Source organism: Erythrolamprus reginae, chromosome 2 (genome assembly GCF_031021105.1).
Source record: "Erythrolamprus reginae isolate rEryReg1 chromosome 2, rEryReg1.hap1, whole genome shotgun sequence".
NCBI classification, from domain to species: Eukaryota; Metazoa; Chordata; class Lepidosauria; order Squamata; family Dipsadidae; genus Erythrolamprus; species Erythrolamprus reginae.
Window position 1 is genome coordinate 38,553,076 of NC_091951.1, and position 21,753 is coordinate 38,574,828.

The following is a 21,753-nucleotide window of genomic DNA, read 5'->3' on the forward strand; positions in this document are numbered from 1 at the left end:
GAGACCACATTTGGAATACTGTGTTCAGTTCTGGAGACCTCACCTACAAAAAGATATTGACAAAATTGAACGGGTCCAAAGACGGGCTACAAGAATGGTGGAAGGTCTTAAGTATAAAACATATCAGGAAAGACTTAATGAACTCAATCTGTATAGTCTGGAGGACAGAAGGAAAAGGGGGGACATGATCGAAACATTTAAATATATTAAAGGGTTAAATAAGGTCCAGGAGGGAAGTGTTTTTAATAGGAAAGTGAACACAAGAACAAGGGGACACAATCTGAGGTTAGTTGGGGGAAAGATCAAAAGCAACATGAGAAAATATTATTTTACTGAAAGAGTAGTAGATCCTTGGAACAAACTTCCAGCAGACGTGGTAGATAAATCCACAGTAACTGAATTTAAACATGCCTGGGATAAACATATATCCATCCTAAGATAAAATACAGAAAATAGTATAAGGGCAGACTAGATGGACCATGGGGTCTTTTTCTGCCGTCAGACTTCTATGTTTCTATGTCCCGCAGCCGCCACCGCTGTGGCAGAAGTCGCGCCCCAAGGCAGGAGGCGGCGGAGGAGAAGAGAGGGCGGATCGGGCGGGCGGGGGGCAGAGGCGAGAGGCCAGGGGCGCGAGGGGGCCGGAGGCACCATGGGGAGGCAGGGGCTGCCGCGGCTCCCTTTCTTCCTACTGCCGCACCTCCCCGCCCCCGCCCGCCCCCCCGCGGGCTGGCACGGGGATGGGGAGCGCGCACCCATGGAAAAGGGTGTGCAGGGGGTATTTTTTGGGGCGCACGTGTGTGCACGCACGCAGCCTACAGGAAACGGTGCATTCCAGTACAGGAATGGGTAATACCAATTTCTTTTCTTTCCATATGGTCCGAATCCTGGTTTTTTGGGGGGAGTGGTGGGGATGACTACAGAAGGTTTGGAAGATGCCAGAAAAAATTACGGGTGAGGCCTTCAGCTCTTTCTTTCATCTAGCTGAGAATTACAGAAAGCAGGAGGAAAAACCTAGGGTACTTATGAAAAAACTCAGAAAAAAACTCTTAATTGATTTTATGGCTAAAAGCATTGGGTTCTATTCTAAGCAGAGGAATCACAATAAGGCAAGCATGAGTTGAAAAAAGCAAATTTGAATGGGCCAAGGTTTTGATCTGCAATTTTTGGAGATGACTGGACTCATAGAAACATAGAAACATAGAAGACTGATGGCAGAAAAAGACCTCATGGTCCATCTAGTCTGCCCTTATACTATTTCCTGTATTTTATCTTACAATGGATATATGTTTATCCCAGGCATGTTTAAATTCGGTTACTGTGGATTTACCAACCACGTCTGCTGGAAGTTTGTTCCAAGGATCTACTACTCTTTCAGTAAAATAATATTTTCTCATGTTGCCTTTGATCTTTCCCCCAACTAACTTCAGATTGTGTCCCCTTGTTCTTGTGTTCACTTTCCTGTTAAAAACACTTCCCTCCTGAACCCTATTTAACCCTTTAACATATTTAAATGTTTCAATCATGTCCCCCCTTTTCCTTCTGTCTTCCAGACTATACAGATTGAGTTCATTAAGTCTTTCCTGATACGTTTTATACTTAAGACCTTCCACCATTCTTGTAGCCCATCTTTGGACCCGTTCAATTTTGTCAATATCTTTTTGTAGGTGAGGTCTCCAGAACTGAACACAGTACTCCAAATGTGGTCTCACCAGCGCTCTATATAAGGGGATTACAATCTCCCTCTTCCTGCTTGTTATACCTCTAGCTATGCAGCCAAGCATCCTACTTGCCTTTCCTACCGCCCGACCACACTGCTCACCCATTTTGAGACTGTCAGAAATCACTACCCCTAAATCCTTCTCTTCTGAAGTTTTTGCTAACACAGAACTGCCAATGCAATACTCAGTTTGAGGATTCCTTTTCCCCAAGTGCATTATTTTACATTTGGAAACATTAAACTGCAGTTTCCATTGCTTTGACCATTTATCTAGTAAAGCTAAATCATTTACCATATTACAGACCCCTCCAGGAATATCAACCCTATTGCACACTTTAGAGTCATCAGCAAATAGGCAAACCTTCCCTACCAGACCTTCCCCTATGTCACTCACAAACATATTAAAAAGATTAGGACCCAGAACAGACCCTTGACTCAAACTAGAATTAAGGTTGAACTGGTAAGAGAACGGGTTACCAGTAGGATTGTTTTCTTCAGTCATCCCTAGTTCTTCTGGTAAGAGGTGTACTGGGAGCAAGCCAGAGGTGGGCTACATCCCGGACTGGGTAGAACGCAATGGAGTAGCAAAAATGGAGCTCCACCCCAGAGCACCCAATTTGCACTGAATGATGTTGAAAGAAAATGCAGGGCATCCTGCATAAGCCACCCCCACAGTGTGGTAGTAAAAATTTTGGTAGCAAAATGCTCAAATTCTAACCAACCAGGAAGAACATCTGAGAGGGCTCTGCCAGATGATTTTCAAAGCTTTAAGAGGCTCATTGTGTAAATCAGAGGCTTTGAAACATGAGATTCTATGTGGAATATCACTTTCAGATAGAATTCAGCAATATACATACCTGGTTCTGCAACAGCAAGATCTTCCAATGTGCATCACAAAAGCAGTGGAAATATATCAGATTCATGCCCAACTTTGTCCTGTGACACGGGCACCATCCCCTAATATAATCATCTGAAATATTGCAGTTCGGCCAGTGAGTGTTCAATAGTTCAGAATGTTGGGATCTTTGTGGGTTTCAGCTACTTAAAATATTTTTTTAAATTGTTTTGACTGTGAAAGTGCCCCTTGTTGGATATTGTGGGCAGCATCTTTTCAATTGCAAAATTGGACCCTATCTCTTATTTATTGTCATACTTGTAACATTCTACCTTTTTTTAGGGGAAGAAGGAAATTCTGAATGTTGTGATAATCTGATTTCTGAACCCTCTGCTCGAAGGTCTGATGCAAAGACTGCAAGAGAAATAAATGGTAAAAAATATAGACTAATATCTGCATGGGAGCTTTTGTAATCTTGGAAGGGGAAGAAATGAAACACAGTGGTTGGAACAAAGTGCCCCTTGTTGGGTATTGTGGGCAGCATCTTTTCAATTTGGACCATATATCTTATTTATTGTCATACTTGTAACATTCTACCTTTTTTTAGGGGAAGAAGGAAATTCTGAATGTTGTGATAATCTGATTTCTGAACCCTCTGCTCAAAGGTCTGATGCAAAGAGTGCAAGAGAAATATATGGAAAAAATATAGACTAATATCTGCATGGGAGCTTTTGTAATCTTGGAAGGGGAAGAAATGAAACACAGTGGTTGGAGCAAGTAAAAAAATATATTTTAAGCTGCCTTTCTGAGAAAACTGAACAGAAGTAACTATTCAAATGGTCAGCAATCTTTTTATTCCCATCAATGTATGTATTATCTCCAGTACGAAGCTTTGTGATGCTGCAGTTTTTCTTCTTCCTATCACTAATATATCTGAAGAAGGTTTTATCCCCCTTCTTTACAGATTTGGCAATTTCTTCCTGTTTTGAGGCTTTGGCAGCATATATTATCTGTTTCGCCTCCTTCTGTCTCATTTTATACACCGCTCTGTCAGCTATACTTCCAGACTCTTTATACCTACTATAGGCAGCCCTTTTTTCATTGACTATAGCCCTTACATCATTACTAAACCATAGTAGCCAAAGGAAGTGATGAATATCCATAATATTTTTTTAAAAGATGTTGAGACTCTACAAAAAGTGAAGAGAAGATCAACCAAGATGATTAGGGGGCTGGAGGCTAAGACATGTGAAGAACAGATATAGGAGCTGGGCATGGCTTGTCTAGTGAGGAGAAGGACTAAGGGAGACTTGATAGCAATGTTCCAATATTTGAGGGACTGCCACAGAGAGTAAAGGGTCAAGCTATTTTCCAAGGCACCAGATAAGGAACAATAGATGGAAACTGATCAAGGAGAGATTCAACCTAAAAATAAGAAGGAACTTTCTGAACATGAGAGCAATCAACCAATGGAACAGCTTTGCCTTCAGATGTTGTTGGAGCTTCATCACTGGAGGCTTTGAAGAAGAGATTAGTCATTTGTCAGAAATTAGTCCTGCTTGGGCAGAGGATTGGACAAGATAACCTACAAGGTTCCTTACAACTCTGATAATCTGTAATCTGCCACTGTCTCTAGCAAGGATTCCTCAGCAGCACAAGAGACATTAGAAATATTACTCTCTGTGTGTGTGTAAGTCTTGTATTTACATTCAGACATGCCCTGTCTTGTTTTACTGTCTCGTTCATGAATAAATTTGGTAGCTGAGGGTTTGTTTGTTTGTTTTTTGCTTTGCCTAATCTACTTTCCCAGCTCCCTCCCATGTGTGTATGTTCATTGTTGTCAACCTTCTTCCCACGTTGCCTTATGGAAAAATATTTGAAGTTTTGGAAAAATATTACTGAGGTTCGTAAGGTGAAAAGTTCGTAAGACAAACTTTTGTTTCCCATAAGAATCAATGGAAAAGCGATTAATGCGTGCAAGCCCAAAACTCACCGCTTTTGCTAACCGAAGCGCCCGCTTTTGCACTGCTGGGATTCCCCTGAGGCTCCCCTCCATCGGAAACAGCACCTCTGGACTTCCGTGTTTTTGTGATGCTGCAGGGGAATCCCGGCAGCCCAAAAATGGGTGCTTCACTGGCAATGGAAGTTCGGAGGTGGGGGTTTCCCAGCGAGGGGAGCCTCAGCGAAATCGCAGCATCGCAAAAACACAGACGTCTGAAGGTGGGGTTTCAAGAACTTCCGTGTTTTTGCGATGTTGCGAGGTGGGGCATCCCAGCGGTGGCGGTTTGGGTTCGTAAAGTGAAAATAGTTCCGAAGAAGAGGCAAAAAAATCCTAAACCCCAGGTTTGTATCTCGAAAAGTTCATATGATGAGGGGTTTGTAAGACGAGGTATCACTTTATTTGGGGTTGTTACATTTTTGGCCATGACAATCTCCCAAGGGGTTGCCAGCCTTTCCTTCTAACAGGACTGTTGAGCATTTAAAAATGGTGGTATTCAGATTAACTTTGTGTCTCCCATGACTATGACACGATGGACGATCTTAGCCACTCCTAATCCACTTGATCTGTTCTGTGGGAAAGAAACCTGAAGGCCACACACAACAGACGACAAGGCTGTGTTTCTGGGCTCTTTCGAGTCACACTAATTGCTTCCTTCTGTTTTCCTTGTGGAGCGAAGGGAGGAAAGTGAGGGTTATTCAGGGTTATTTGTGGCAAAAACAGCTGCTGTGAGTCAGACCAAAATCTTGAATTGTCAACACATGGAAATACATCCGACATTCCCATTTGAAAGCTGTCCAAATAGTTACAAATTCCTTTCCTAAATTCCCCTCCCTTACTGTTTTATATGCCAGCTGCAACAGGTAAGACTGAAGATTCTAAGTTCTAACATACAGAATATAAAAACTGTTATATACAAATTAAAGTCAGTTGTTTTTGGTAAATGTTTGGTTTCTGGCATTAAGTATAGCTGAACTTTTCCCTCTGTCTCTCTTTCTGTCTGTACATCTGTTTGTCTTAGCATGTCATAGTGTCTGCTTCTCCTACATAGCCACTTACAGTATGACCAATGTTCCCTCTAATTTTTTTTCAGTGTGGGCGAAAAAGTATAGTGTCTGAGTGGCAGTCCCTTCAGGACTGGGCGGCATAGAAGTAAAAAAAAATCAATCAATCAATCAATCAAGTGGGCATGTGCTATCACGCATGCGCGAGTTCTGACATCCATAACTCTATATTTTCAACAGCATATTTTCAAATAGACAGTAATCATTCAACATCCCAAACTTTCTAAGATTAGCCTCTTACAACAGACATTGCAAATTATAAATCTTTCCCTCTAGAAATACCAAGATGTATTTGAGAACTTAGTCTGTCAGTCTCAGATCAAAAACATCAACATCCAATATATTCATAAATGTATTTAATTATAAGTCAAAAAAGTCTGGCTCACCTTAGAGTTTCTCACGTCTATCTCTCACATTGATGATGACCATTCCATCATTGTCTTTGTCCATTTCATCTTTGTCTTTGTCCACTCTATCTTTGCCAAGATCAATCTATCTCTCCCCCTATCTTTTTCTCTCTCCCTCTCTTTCTCTCTCTCCCTCTTTCTTTCTCTCTTGTCTCTCTTTCTCCCCCTCCCTCTTTCTCTTTCTTTCTCTCCCCATCCTATGGCAGAGGGAAAGGCGGCAAGGGGCTGGGCCTGGGTGACGGGAAGGCGCCGGCCTGATGCGGGTTCCATGGCCACGCCCCCCATGATTATGGATCCGGCAGCAGCATGCGGTAAGGGGCTAGCATGAGGGCAATGGCCGGCTGGCGGCTGGGCCTTGGTGGCGGCAGGGCCGCGGCCAGCCAGTGGCTAAGCCTGGGCAGCAGGGTGGTGGCAGGCACCCCGGCAGAAGAAAGCAGGCTTCTCACTCTTAGCTAGCTGGCTCGCTCCTTCCGATCCAATGCTGCTCGGACTCAGCGAAGCCAGCCGGAAGTGCCTAATGGGTGTCACCATCTTGCTTGGGGCGGCAACCGCGTGGGGCCAAACTTCCTCTTCGCGATCTTAGTGATCGCAGCCAGGAAGAGGTGAGTGAGCAAGCAAGCGATCCAGGATGGTGCAGCTTTGCGCCACTTCAAAAGTTAGTGCATGGGGGGTTGCTGATGGCTGCACGGGCGCACACCTGCACAGCTTACAGGGAACATTGAATATGACCATATCCTGGGAAGCTTACAACACAACAAAAACAAAACAATCAAAATAAAATCTTGGACTTCATCTCCGGATATTTTCCTTTCTGTTTTTCAGATCTTGTACTGAAAGTACTTATGTACAAAACAATCTTTATAGGAGCTATTATTCTGGATATTGTTTTAATTATTGGTATAATCTTGAATTTCATCTCCTGCTATTTCCCTTTCTGTTTTTCAGGTTACCTAAATAAGTACATTACAGTCAAAAATATCACTATAGTAGCTGCTATTCTGGTCATTGTTTTGATTATTGTTATAATTTCATTGGCTGGTAAGTAGTGAGACATTTCTATGTAACTTTCTCCATAATTGTTATTGTTTACATCAAGATCACTACATGCATTTAAACCACAGAACAATTTGGAAGGAAGTTGTAGCAATTGTGTGTGTGTTTGTCAAATCAGTAAAAATAATGCATACACCAAGGTCTCTTCCAACTCTGTTGTTTATTTATTAGATTTGTATAACTTCTGTGAGTGTGTCAAATGTTCCCTTCATAGCCACAAAGGGAAGAATTTTATTGCACTACTGTGATTGCATTATTTTTTGACTCTTATAAATGCTTCAGGAAGCAAATATTGTTATATTAAAATTAGGACAAGCCCAGTGCAGATGTGTGGGGGTTGGGCAGGGCAGAAAGAAGAGAGCATGATCCAACCTAAATTAGCATTTGATTCCATAACCTTTCATTCCTGATAATTTCTCTCCAGGTTTTATCATACACACTCAAGTATTGAGTGGCTTTTTTGAGAAGTTTTAAGTAGTGCCATCAGGTCAGTCTTTGAGTCCTAGCAACTGCTTGGACAAACCTTGCAAATTTCATAGCAAAATTGTCCCTGGCTCTTTCATCTTTCTAGACCTGAGACAGAGTGAAGCAAACTAGTTTTGTGCAGAAGGCAGGATTGCAACTCACAATCTCCCCATTTCTAATTTGAAGCCTTAGCCACTGTACCAAATGGTGTTTTCCTACTATAATTAAACTTTTATGTTTCTCCTGACATACTGAACTCTCACTTCCTAATTTAGTTTATTTAGTGCTTCCCAAACATGGGTAAATTATCCCAAATTGGATAAAAGTGGTTTTTCTTTGGATAAAGACACATAAACCTGTTACTTTATTACAACAGTGATATTGTGTTTTATTTATGTTAGGTAAAAAAGGGTTTTGTTTGTTTGTTTGTATTTTTAGATTAGATTAGATTAGATTAGATTAGATTAGATTAGATTAGATTAGAATGCTGCCCCTCTCCGAAGAGTCAGGGTGGCTCACAACAACAGAACAATACAAATCCAATAGTTAAAAAACAATTTAAAACCCTTAATATAAAAAACAATCACACGTCTCATACAAACCATACGTAAAGCAGGAACAGCCCAGGGGAATCAATTTCCCTATGCCTGACGACAGAGGTGGGTTTTAAGGAGTTTGCGAAAGGCAAGGAGCGTGGGGGCAATCCTAATCTCTGGGGGAAGTTGGTTCCAGAGGGTCAGGGCCACCACAGAGAAGGCTCTTCCCCTGGGTCCCGTCAGACGACATTGTTTCGTCGACAGGACCCAGAGAAGGCCAATTCCGTGGGACCTAACTGGTCGCTGAGATTCGTGCGGCAGAAGGCGGTCCCGGAGATATTCTGCTCCGATGCCATGTAGGGCTTTATAGGTCATAACCAACACTTTAAATTGTGACCGGAAACTGATAGGCAGCCAATGCAGACTGCGGAGTGTGTAATGAAGGACAAAGTTTGGGAAGCACTGATTCAAATGATTTATATGGCCACCCAACATGCAAAACATGATTCCAGCAGTGTAAAGCCATAAAAATAGAATTATCATATATCCAGTTTAAAAACCAGAAATTACAACAAAATACACAGTTGAGGCACAGTAACATCTATTATCTACCACATCTCCCAACATCCTGGCCTAGCCCAAGAGAACAGCCAGTCTTAAAGCTTTCCGAAAAGCAGAATAGCAGGGTTAGAAGGAACCATAGAGGTACCATCCAGAAGTTCTGGAGGCAAGATGTTCCACTGATTGTTTTTACATTTCCCAGAAATTTCTTTCTCCTAGTCCAGTGATGGTGAACCTTTTTGGATTCACTTGCCCAAAAAGTGTGGGTGGGTGTGCTAGCATGCGTGCACTTGCCCACACCCCTTCGCTCCCCCTTGCACATGCGCACAGGCCTTTCTGAACCCTGGTAGGCATGGTGGGTTTATACCCATGTGGTCTGGAAGGCCCCATTGGTAGGAATCCACTAATGCATTTTTCAGCAATTTTTTTCAAGCGTCTCCATATTGGAAGAATCCCTCTGGCCCACCCTCACCTTAATGTCTTCATCCAAAGTGCAGCTGAGAAGCTCCGTCTCAGGAGACGCTGGAAAACAAATCACCGAAAATTGCATCAGTGGGTTCCTATTGATACAGCACTCAGGACCACACCGGTAGGAACCTACCACTGCTGATAGATGGAAAAAATGCCCAAACAGGCAAACCTGAAGTGAATTTTTCCGAACCTCCGGTTTGTCCGTTGGGGGATTTTTTATTTTGCCTCTGGGGCTTCAGGGAAGCTTCAGTGAAGCATCCGGAGAATGAAACAGCCTTTCCCAAGGCCGAAAATCAGCAACCCAGTGCGCACATATGCACTGGAGATGAAACATGGAAGTCTTGCATACATTTGCACATGGCTCTATATGCCATCTGTGGCATGTGCGCCATAGGTTTGCCATCATGTCCTAGTCAGTCTCCTGCCTGGCATAAAACTATTTTTAAATAATAATAACAACAACAACAACAAATGGGGTCTTTAGGCTTTTAATATAAAGTTGCTATTTTAGACTTTTTATATTAGATTTGTTATTATATATTGTTTTGTCAATGCTGTGAGCCGCCCCAAGTCTAGGGAGATGGACAGCATACAAATCAAAAAAATAAACAAACAAACAAACAACAGAGTTGGAAGAGACCTTGGAGGTCTTCTAGTCCAACCCCCTACTTAGGCAGGAAACCCTACACCACTTCAGGCAAACGGTTATCCAACATCTTCTTAAATGGTTATCCAACATCTTCCAACATCTTCCAGTGTTGGGGCATTCACAATTTTTGTAGGCAAAGCTGTTCCACTGATTAATTGTTCTAACTGTCAGGAAATTTCTCCTTAGTTCTAAGTTGTTTCTATCCTTGTTCAACATCCACCCATTGTTTCTTATTCTACCCTCAGGTGCCTCCAACATAGTTATGTATGTACTATTGTTCTTGGTGTGTGTTGAGCCCCATCTAATGGCCAGGGACACACCTTTCATTGTTTAGAACAATGCTTTTGGTACTATTTTTATGTCTACTGAGTATTCTTATATCCTGAGAAGCCAGACTCCATTTTGTTCTGGGGCAATAAAAACAGCTTAGCCTGAGGCACATGTTCTGAAAACAAAATCTATACCCCGTACACAACATCACTATTTCAACGCATCCTGTTCTTTAATAAAGTATCAAGATTTATTATGATCATCTGGCTTGTTAAAAGATAAAAGGATTTAGTCCCATACCAAACTACAAACAAGATAACATGTAGTATTTGTGATTACACTTTTCTGAATTGTTAGATCGGCAGTTGGAGTGAATGATTGGAGATTACCCCTGCATACAGCAGCACTCGGGCCTTCAACATGGGCTTGATGAACCACAATACTGAATCCTAACCATATGAGCCACCAGATTGAGAAAGTCATAAATGTGCACCTTGGTCACAAAGTTGCTTTTTCAGCACTAATTGAACAGACACTGAGGCAATCATTAAATTATTGAAGGAAGATACAAAAAAAAATCTTTTCAAATAAAGATTGTGTCCATGTGATGTTGGGATCATTTATAAATGGAACACATTGTGCTCAATTTTTCCTTTTATGCAGAAGTATTCCAGAAGTTATTTCCACTTCTTATTAAATAAGCTGGTTTATTTTATCTTAAAATGCTCTTATCAGATCAATTTGATTCCATCTCTATCCAAAGGCAAGTGCTGCTCAGTAATTTTCTTGTTGTGCCATAGGATTGCTTCTAACCTGTTTTAGTGTGTACTCATGTTTGTGAACTCTCTCTCTCTCTCTCTCTGCCTGTCTTGTTTTTTATTTGAAACAACCATGTTTCCCTCTATTTTATGTGTTAGTCTGTGATTGAATGAAGATTTGAAGTTGACAATTGCATAAAATGACTTATAACCAGTCCTTATAGTTGTAGTTGTTACAACAGCCCCAAATTCACCTGATGGCAGTTTAGGTACTTGATAACCCAATCACAGCATTCCACATTACATGGTGGCCATTTGTAATCTTCACAACCAGTTACCAATGAGCAGTCAGTGGGGAAACTCTGAGGGAAGTTTGCAAGTTGAAATCACAAAGCATGGGAAGTGGGGGAGGAGTGGCTATTATAGCCAGGGAGAGCCTTGGCCTGCGTAAACTCATTGCTCCAGAGATTGCGGGTTGCGAGGCCCTCCAGGTGAAGTTGGACTTAGGGGTTCAGGTGGGCTTGTTTCTCACGTACCTGCCTCCCAGCTGCGTGTCACAGGCCCTGCCTGTGCTACTCGAGGAGGTAGCCGGGTTGGCGGTGGAGTTCCCCGGACTTATTGTCCTGGGGGACTTCAACCTGCCGTCATTCGGCGAAATCTCTGGACTGGCACAGGGGTTCATGGCCACCATGACAGCCATGGACCTGACCCAAGTAGTACAGGGTCCAACTCACGAGGGAGGGCACGCACCCGACATGGTATTCCTCTCTGAGCAATTGAGTATTGGTCTGAGACAAACGGGCTTAGAAGTACAGTGATACCTCATCTTACAAACGCCTCATCATACAAACTTTTCGAAATACAAACCCAAGGTTTAAGATTTTTTTGCCTCTTCTTACAAACTATTTTCACCTTACAAACCCACCACCACCGCTGGGATGCCCCGCCTCCGGACTCCTGTTGCCAGCGAAGCACCCGTTTTGCGCTGCTGGGATTCCCCTGAGGTTCCCCTCCATGGGAAACCCCACTTCTGGACTTCCGTTGCCAGCGAAGCGCTTGTTTTTGTGATGCTGGGATTTCCCTGCTGGGATTCTCCTGCAGTATGGAGGGGAACCTCAGGGGAATCCCAGTAGCGCAAAAATGGGCGCTTCGGCTGGCAAAAGGGGTGAATTTTTCTGCCTGCACGCATTAATCGCTTTTCCATTGATTCCTATGGGAAACTTTGTTTCGTCTTACAAACTTTTCACCTTAAGAACCTCATCCTGGAACCAATTAAGTTTGTAAGACAAGGTATCACTGTATTGCCTTTGTCATGGTCGGACCATTTTCTACTGTGGCTTGACTTCCTGGCTCCAATCCTTCCCCACAGGGAGGCGGAACCAATTAGGTTGTTCCGCCCCAGGCGCCTGATGGATCCAGAAGGTTTTCAGACTGCGCTTGGGGTTATTCCAGATACACTCATCCACAGCTCGGCAGAGTCTCTGGCTGAGGCCTGGGACAAGGCTGCAGCGGAGGCTCTGGACCGAATTGTGCCGTTGCGACCTCTCCATGGCGCTAGACCCCGTAGAGCTCCATGGTTCAACGAGGAGCTCCGGGAGTTGAAACACCAGAAGAGAAGCGATGGAGGAAGAGTAAGTCCGAATCCGATCAAACACTTGTAAGAGCTCACATTAAGACTTACAAAGTGGCGCTCAAGGCAGCAAGATGTGCGTATCATGCCGCCTTGATTGCATCAGCGGAATCCCGCCCGGCCGCTCTGTTTAGGGTGACCCGCTCCCTTCTTAACCAGGGGGGAGTTGGGGAGCCCTTGCAGAGTAGTGCCGAGGATTTTAACATGTTTTTCGCTGATAAAATCGCTCGGATCCAGGCGGACCTCAACTCCAATTGGATAACAGAGTCAACTGACAACGAGTCAGTCGAGGTGACTGGGGCACGTACTTGTCCACCTGTCTGGGAAGAGTTTGATCTGGTGACACCTGATGAAGTGGACAAGGCCATTGGAGCTGTGAGTTCTGCCACCTGTTTACTGGATCTGTGTCCCTCCTGGCTGGTTTCGGCCAGCAGGGAGGTGACACGGAGCTGAGTCCAGGAGATTGTCAACACCTCCTTGGGGAGGGGGTCCTTTCTGGCTCCTTATAAGGAGGCACTTGTGCGCCCCCTCCTCAAGAAGCCTTCCCTGGACCCAGCCGTGCTTAATAACTACCGTCGAGTCTCCAACTTTCCCTCTATGGGGAAGATTGTTGAGAAGGTGGTGGCGCTCCAACTCCAGCAATCCTTGGAAGAAGCCGATTATCTACATCCCCAGCAGTCTGGATTCAGGCACGGCTACAACACAGAAACTGCTTTGGCCGCATTGATGGATGATCTCTGGCAGGCCCGGGACAGGGGCTTGTCCTCTGTCCTGGTGCTTCTTGACCTCTCAGCGGCTGGTATCCTTCTGTGCCGTCTGGAGGGGTTGGGAGTGGGAGGCACTGTTCTTCAGTGGTTCTCCTCCTACCTCTCCGGTCGGTCGTAGTCAGTGTTAGTGGGGGGTCAGAGGTCGACCTCGAGGTTACACCCTTGTGGGGTGCCTCAGGGGTTGGTCCTCTCCCCCTGTTATTTAATATCTACATGAAACCGCTGGGTGAGATAATCCAGGGGCATGGGGTGAGGTATCATCAGTATGCGGATGATACCTAGTTATAAATCTCCACCCCATGTCCAGTCAACGAAGCAGTGGAAGTGATGTGCCGGTGCCTGGAGGCTGTTGGGGTCTGGATGGGTGTCAACAGACTCAAGCTCAACCCGGATAAGACGGAGTGGCTGTGGGTTCTGCCTCCCAAGGACAATTCCATCTGTCCGTCCATAACCCTGGGGGGGATTATTGACCCCCTCAGAGAGGGTCCGCAACTTGGGCGTCCTCCTCGACCCACAGCTCACATTAGAGAAACATCTTTCAGGTGTGGCGAGGGGGGCGTTTGCCCAGGTTCGCCTGGTGCACCAGTTGCGGCCCTATCTGGACCGGGACTCACTGCTCACAGTCACTCATGCCCTCATCACCTCGATGTTCGACTACTGTAATACTCTCTACATGGGGCTACCTTTGAAAAGTGTTCGGAAACTTCAGATCATGCAGAATGCAGCTGCGAGAGCAATCATGGGCTTCCCAAGGCATGCCCATGTTACACCAACACTCCGCAGTCTGCATTGGTTGCCGATCAATTTCTGGTCACAATTCAAAGTGTTGGTTATGACCTATAAAGCCCTTCATGGCACCGGACCAGAATATCTCCAGGATCGCCTTCTGCCGCACGAATCCCAGCGACCGGTTAGGTCCCACAGAGTTGGCCTTCTCCGGGTCCTGTCGACTAAACAATGTCGTTTGGCAGGACCCAGGAAAAGAGCCTTCTCAGTGGTGACCCCGACCCTCTGGAACCAGCTCCCCCCAGATATCAGAGTTACCGCCACCCTCCTTGCCTTTCGCAAGCTCCTTAAAACCCACCTCTGTTGTCAGGCATGGGGGAATTGAAATTTTTTCCCCTTCCCCCTAGACTTATAGAATTTATACATGGTATGCTTGTTTGTATGATTGGTCTCTTAAATTGGGGTTTTTTAGATTGCTTTTTAATATTAGATTTGTTACATTGTTTTCTTTATTGTTGTTAGCCGCCCTGAGTCTTTGGAGAGGGGCGGCATACAAATCTAATAAATAAATAAATTGCAGTTAACCATCCATGGTGAGGCAACTGCAGTTGAAACTCCTGTGACTGTTCACATTAGAATTGTACTGCTTAGCTCAGGATCTGCAACCTTAAACACTCAAGGAGTCATTAGACCCTGGCCGACAAATGTAGTATGTTTCGATGTGTGAATGGTAATGGATGATTTTAACTCTATTAGTGTCTTTTAAAGTCTTAGTTATATTAATTGTGTTTTTTAGTTATGTATACTCTATATTGTTTTTCGACATGTGAGCCACCCTGTGTCCTCGGAGAAGGGCAGCATAAATAAATAAATTTGGACCTGTTTCCCACAGAAAATAAAACACTGGGAGTCACAAAACCTAGGTGGGCATAGCCAACCTGATGTCATTTATTACCACTTAAATACATAATCCTCCCCCCCAGCCATGCCTACCCAGGTTTTGTGGCTCCCGGTATTTTCTTTTCTGTGGGAAACTCTGTCTCCCTCTCCCTCTCTCCCTCCCTGTCTCCCTCTCTCTTTCTCTCTCACTCTCACTCTCCTATCTATCCCTGCCTTCCTTCCTCTCTCCATCCCATCCCATCTATCTCTTTGTCTGGGCCAGGAGTGGGCTGCTGCCCAGACTGGGGGGCAGGATACAGTGGGGTAGTGAAAATGGAGCTCAACCCCAGAGCACTCAATTTGCACTGAAAGATTTTGAAAGAAAATACAGGGCATCCTGCATAAGCCATGCCCCCAGTGTGGTAGTAAAAATTTTGGTAGCCCCTCACTGGTTTGTGCTAATCACAATTCTGATTTGTAAGTGAGGACTACCTGTATTTTCAGATTAATTAACTTGGTTTTCTTTTTTTTAAAAACCCCTTGAATTACAATTTAAAAGAGGTGCTTAATGCTGATTAGTTAAACTTTGTTGTCAGAACTGTAGTTAATCACAAGCTCTAAGATTTACTCATTTTGTTTTACTTCTAGTTAGAAAAGAAAAATCTTGTCCCATTTGTGCTCCTTGTCAAAGTTTTGTCTGCCCAGATTCTTGGATCATATACAATGGAAAATATTTCTATATATCAAAAGAAAAAAGAAGCTGGCCTATGAGTTCAAACATCTGTTCCTCATTTAATGCTTCCATGGCTGTGATTGATACACAGAAGGAATTGGTAAGGAATAAATGGACATGATCAATTGGATAATTGTCCTGGCATTCACAATTATAAAAAGTAAACATATTAATTATATTTATTATTATCTATATAGTACAGTGGTACCTCAAGATACGAACCCCTCATCTTATGAACAACTCGAGATATGAACCCAGGGTTCAGAAAAAAATTGCCTCTTCTTACGAACTTTTTTCGTGTTACGAACGCCAAACCCGAACTTCCGGATTCGGCGTTTGGGAGGCTGCTGGGAAGCCCCCTGGCTGTTTTAAAAGGTGACAGCCGGGCGGCGGGGCTTCCCAGCAGCCTCCGAACGCCGAACCCGGAAGTTTGGGTTTGGCGTTCGGCTTCGGGAGGCTCCTGGGAAGCCGCCCGGCTGTTTTAAAAGGTGACAGCCGGGCTGGGGGGCTTCCCAGCAACCTCCCGAACCCCAAACTTTTGCCGAACTTCCGGGTTTGGGGTTCGGGGTGTTGCTGGGAAGTCCCCCAGCCCGGCAGTCACCTTTTAAAACAGCCGGGGGGCTTCCCAGTAGCCTCCGAACGGCGAACCCGGAAGTTCGGGTTTGGCGTTCGGCTTCGGGAGGCTGCTGGGAAGCTATCTGAAATAGTTCTGACAAGGCAGTTACATATGCATTAATTTTATCTTAGTTGAATATGATCTTGTACAAATGAAATACATATGACAAATGAAATACACATGACACAAATTGTGTATTTTGGCATTCAGTAGATGGTAAAAAATAATAGACACTTGCTTTCCAAAATTAATGTGTTAAGTGAGGATTTTATTATACATTATTTCTTTTCTCCCAGGACTTTTGTGCAAATATTTTACGTTCTGATCATTATTGGTTTGGACTTTCAAAAAAAGATCAGGTCTGGAAATGGTCCAATGGTACAGAGTTTAAAAATCAGTAAGTATGTTTCATCTAGTTATAGAACATATACAGCTATTTACTTATTTAATGCATTAATACACATTATACTAAATCTTGAGTGGCTGAAAAAATGAGAATCTAGGTTCTCTCCTCAAAAATAAGACACAAATAGACAGGAAAAATGAAAAAAAAAGCAGTGCCACAGGTGTGACAAGCCACACAGTATCCTGCCGCAAGCTTTGGTACTGGTGCAATGTGCCTTGTGTTCTGCCGTGAGCTGCGGCACCAGCACGATGAGTCACTCTGCATTTGGATGAAAGCAGGCACACAAGAAGTCAAGACATGGTAGACCTGTCTGCTAAGGCAAGTGGGTGCCGGGTGAGTGGAGCCTGCCCTACCTTGATCTTTATACATGCGCCTTGCTCCACCAGACAGTAGCCAGGGCTTAACAAGGGGATATTTGGGGGGTAGGTGTAGACATGAAAGTTGGGCTAGGGTTTCTGTTTGGTCGTATATTTTTTAAAAAAACATGGCATTGAAATAGCAATAGCATTTAGACTTATATACTGCTTCAAGCGCTTTGCAGCCCTCTCTAAGCGGTTCACAGAGAGAAAGCATATTGCCCCAAGAGTTTGGGTCCTCATTTTACCAACCTTGGAAGGATGGAAAGCTGAGTCAACCTTGAGCCTACTGAGATTCGATCTGTCAAACTGCTGGCAGCCAATGATCTGCAGACGTACCTTGCAGTACTGCACTCTAACCACTGCACCACCGAATCTCAATATGAGTGTACATATTAAAGTTTATACTGCAATGTGTTGGTGTATCAACCACCCCTGACCTGATTCAAATCCTTGATCTTGTGAATTCTCGTTTCCACTTTCCGCTACATATTCAAAATGGACAGTGATTAATGTATATATGTATAAATGTTTTCGTAGATTTTCACGGGTACAGGTATGAAGGTCTTGGCATATTCGGGTTTCTTCCCATGTAGGATTCAGAGATTTCTGGCGATGTTTCGACGAGGTCCCACTCGTCATCTTCAGGCTGGTGCTTCTGTCCTTGTTCGCCCTAGAACCCGAATATGTCAAGACCTGCATATGCACACATATACATACATACATACATACATACATACATACATGGTGCAGATATATATGTATGTATATAGCATGTGCACATGTATGTGTTTGGATAGATATACATTTTCTCTTCAGAGTACAAAACATAATTTCAATTTTAATGTGGATGTGTGCTCACAATAAAAAAAAATGACAAGAAAAGTTACCTTAGTTCAAAATGTTTCCTTAGCTTCCTTTAGAAAAACATACTTATTTGAAAAGTAATCAAATTAGGTTGACTAGACAATTGGATTGGGTGAAAGGATCTGATTGTAGATTTCATCAAATGGACTTCAAATTAAGTATCCTGATCAAATAATTGGAATATGCAGATAAAAGAGGAAGTATGCACCTGAAATTTCAGTTCAAAATTTCAATGACTAAGCATAATCAGAGGTGCTAGAAACTTGCCTAAATATCTCCTTGATCACTGAAATTTATTTTATTGATTGATTGATTTTGTCCAATACACAATGAGGTTTTTAGTGGGTATACACATAGTAAAATACATAATGAAGGTTATAGAGGATATACTCATAGTAAAATATATCTAAGAAAGAAGAGAAGAGAAGATATAGGAATAAAACATATCAATGAAAGAATAGAAGAAGAGATATAGGAATAGAAGAAAGGTATAGGAGATATAGGAGAGCAATAAGACAGGGGACGGCTGAGATTATTACATTTGAGCTACTGTATTTTTCACACCTTAGTTTTGGGAGAAGAAAACAAAGAAAAAAGGCTTCTATCTCTCAGCAATTTGCCAAAAAGCAAACAGCACAGATGATATACACTGTTTGCTGTGTATTTCTCTGCATGTGTGCCTGACCCATAGAAATAGTAAAGAATTGAAGAAATGTACATGATGGAAATATATTAATCCCAGAAAGTTTTCTTAAATGTAATCACACTATATTCTCACAATTATTTAAATAGATCTACTCCAAACGGTTTAACTCAGCTGCCTTATCTTAATGTTACATTTCAGATAATACTTTTAAAGATCTTTAAAATTAATGTGGCTTTCTGGAAGTATTCTCTGCTATTTAAAAGAAAATACAATAGCACTGGGTCTCTTCAGATCAAACATTTATTTTAAAAAGCTTCTTCATTTTGTTAAGTTAATAATAAAGCAGTAAAATAAGTTTGAACATTCTATAGGCATTTATAGTTATTGACTTATCTCCTTGTAGCAAAAAACAAACAACCAGTTTCAGCACCAGCTGATCCCTCCAGCAATTTGCCTATATGCAGGTTTAACTTCACTTTCATTTTAGCACTTGGGCTTGCCAGCAACTTCAATCAATCAGATGAGTGTCAGGAGGCAGTTAATCAGTGGCTTGTGCTAAGCAGGTTCTGCTGTTGTTTGCTGCAAGAAGGTAAATTGCTGGCAGGCAGAGACCAAAGATTGAGGTGGATGGGTGGGGCTAAATTCGGTGTATAAGACATACCCAAGTTTTCACCCTTTTTGGGGGAGAGGGTAGAAAGATGCAGCTTATACTCTGAAAAATATGGTATTTCTTTATTTCTCTAATTTAATATGCTGCCCCTCTCGCTATCCAAAAACTTAATTCATTCCGTGACCAGGTTCTTAAGTAGAAAAGATTGTAAGAAGAAGAAATTTTTCCCATAGGAATCAATGTAAAAGCAAATAATGCATGTGATTGGGGAAACCATAGGGAGGGTGGAGGAGATTCCTAGAGAGGCCCCATGGAGACTTCTCCCCACCTTTTCTGGCCCTGTTTCCTCCCAGGAGATTCCTAGAGAGGCCCCACGGAGGCTTCTCCCTGCCTTTTCCAGTTACAGTTCGGGAGGCTCAGGTTTGTAAGTGGAAAATGGTTCTTGAGAAGAGGCAAAAAAATATTGAATACCCGGTTCTTATCTAGAAAAGTTCGTAAGTAGAGGCGTTCTTAGGTAGAGGTACCACTGTATTTAGGAAATGCTCGCAGCTTGTAATATTCAGATTTAATGTGTAAAGAGAGTTCTGAAAATAATTTCTAAGACGTTAGTTTCACTAAGAGTTGACTAGTTGACTTTCAGGTTCTAGATTCCATTGAGGGTTTAAAAACATTCTGGAATCTCTTCTAATAGCAGAAAGTGGAAAAAGCTGCCATGTTTCAACTATCATGTCACCTGCCATGTAAAACTTTTACTCCTCTGTGAAGTTGAGGATATGACCACCATATGCTATGCAGTTATTCCAGATGCCTGAAACAGGATACTTTATGTTTGTGCATGTGTATTTATTTGTACACCAGCTTTTCCCAGTCATGGGAAATGTTTATTGGACAAAACTTCTATAAACTCCAGACTTCATAATGAAGTTGATTCACTGCACTATGTAGGCACATTGTTGCCTGTTGCTTCCTATACTCTAAAGCTGGAAATCTTCATGAAAGGATTCTTCCTGCAATGCTAATTTCTGTTCATGCAGATATGGTAGTAATCTCTTGTCCTTTTTGCAGGTTTCCAGTGGGAGGAGAAGGCTTCTGTGCCTATGTACATGGAAAAGGAGCTGATAGTACCAAATGCTCCACAGAGAAACATTTTCTTTGCAGCCTTCCAGAAGGTTGTCACAAACTTGGATAGGGCTAGATCAACTAATTACAGACAATACTAGACAATTGTCTTGATCTCATCTTCTGCAACAGTTTACATGCAACAGTTTACATGCAACAGTTTACATGCAACAGTTTACACTAAAAGAAATCTTTTGTAACAGTGTTAGAAGACATAGAATGACTTTTGTCTCAATATATGTCCTTACAGAAACCATCTTAATGATGGGATAACCAATTACAACTTTAGAAAGACCAACTGTGATATCATAGAAGCTGACCTCTCATCTCTTGATTGGCATACATTCTCTGGCTATAATACTGCTGAAAATTACTACAATATATTTTTGCTTGAAATCCAAAGAGTCATAAAATTATATGTACCACTAATAATCACCAAAACCAAGAAAAATAAATTACCCATAAAAATAAAGAAGCCCCAATCCAAAAAAAAGGATCTCTTTGGTAAAAAAATAAAACAGGCTACGTTGCAAATTTTAAAAGCTGCTACAAAAATTTGTGTCACCAAATAAAGTCTCAATGTACCAATTATCACATTAATCAGGAAGTAAACCTTCTACATATGAAGTCCACTTGTGCCTTCTATAATTTGGTAAACAATCGACCCAAAGACTCTAGAATCCATCCCACCCCTTAAAGGACCAAATGATAAAGACTATAATGATGAAACAGTTAAAGCCAACTTCTAACACATTCAAGGAGCTGCTGATTCAGTTGTACAGAGGAATCATGGAGTCTGTCATCTGCACCTCTATAACTGTCTGGTTTGGTGCTGCAACCCAACAGGACCGACACAGACTTCAGAGGATAATCAGAATTGCAGAAAAAACAATTGCTGCCAATCTGCCTTCCATTGAGGACCTGTATACTGCACGAGTCAAAAAGAGGGCGGGTAAAATATTTACTGACCCCTCACATCCTGGACACAAATTGTTTCAACTCCTACCCTCAAAACGTCGCTACAGAGCACTGCACACCAAGACAACTAGACACAAGAACAGTTTTTTCCCGAACGCCATCACTCTACTAAACAAATAATTCCCTCAACACTGTCAGACTTTCTACTAAATCTGCACTTCTATTCTACTAGTTTTTCTCATTCCTATCACCCATTTCCTCCCGTGTTGACCGTATGACTGTAACTTGTTGCGTATATCCTAAGATATTTATTAATATTGCTTCTTCATTGCTTATTTGACCCCTATGACAATCATTAAGTGTTGTACTACATGATTCTTGACAAATGTATATTTTATTTTATGTACGTTGAGAGCATATGCACCAAGACAAATTCCTTGTGTGTCCAATCACACTTGGCCAATAAAAATTCTATTCTATTCTATTCTTTTCAGCTCAGTCTTTGTAAACAACAATGGCTCATGCCCAACCTTTCCTAGTCCTACCACAATCAACTTCAACAATGTAATTGGTTGTAATGGAAAAAAACAAAGATAAGTAAAGATACTACGAAGAAAGGAAGCAATAAGGCCTAAAATTAAGAGTCACAAGAAATAATAATTAGCTACTAAAATTAAATCATAATAATAATATAA

The 21,753-nt window shown here is 42.4% G+C and overlaps 1 protein-coding gene across 1 annotated transcript; it reads left to right on the forward strand.

Annotated features, from left to right (window-relative positions):
- Window positions 1–932: 932 nt before the first annotated feature.
- LOC139159371 (C-type lectin domain family 2 member B-like) lies at window positions 933–21,542 on the forward strand. The gene is made up of 6 exons (XM_070736690.1): window positions 933–951; window positions 2,796–2,984; window positions 6,968–7,060; window positions 15,436–15,620; window positions 16,433–16,533; window positions 20,087–21,542. Exons 1-6 carry the CDS (start codon window positions 933–935, stop codon window positions 20,208–20,210), a joined length of 711 nt encoding a protein of 236 aa, XP_070592791.1. The 3' UTR covers window positions 20,211–21,542.
- Window positions 21,543–21,753: the final 211 nt, after the last annotated feature.

Coding starts and splice junctions, on each gene's coding strand:
- LOC139159371 (XM_070736690.1), top strand. Junction 2,985..6,967: donor GACTGCAAGAGAAATAAATG/GTAAAAAATATA, acceptor TCTGTTTTTCAG/GTTACCTAAATAAGTACATT. Junction 15,621..16,432: donor TTGATACACAGAAGGAATTG/GTAAGGAATAAA, acceptor CTTTTCTCCCAG/GACTTTTGTGCAAATATTTT.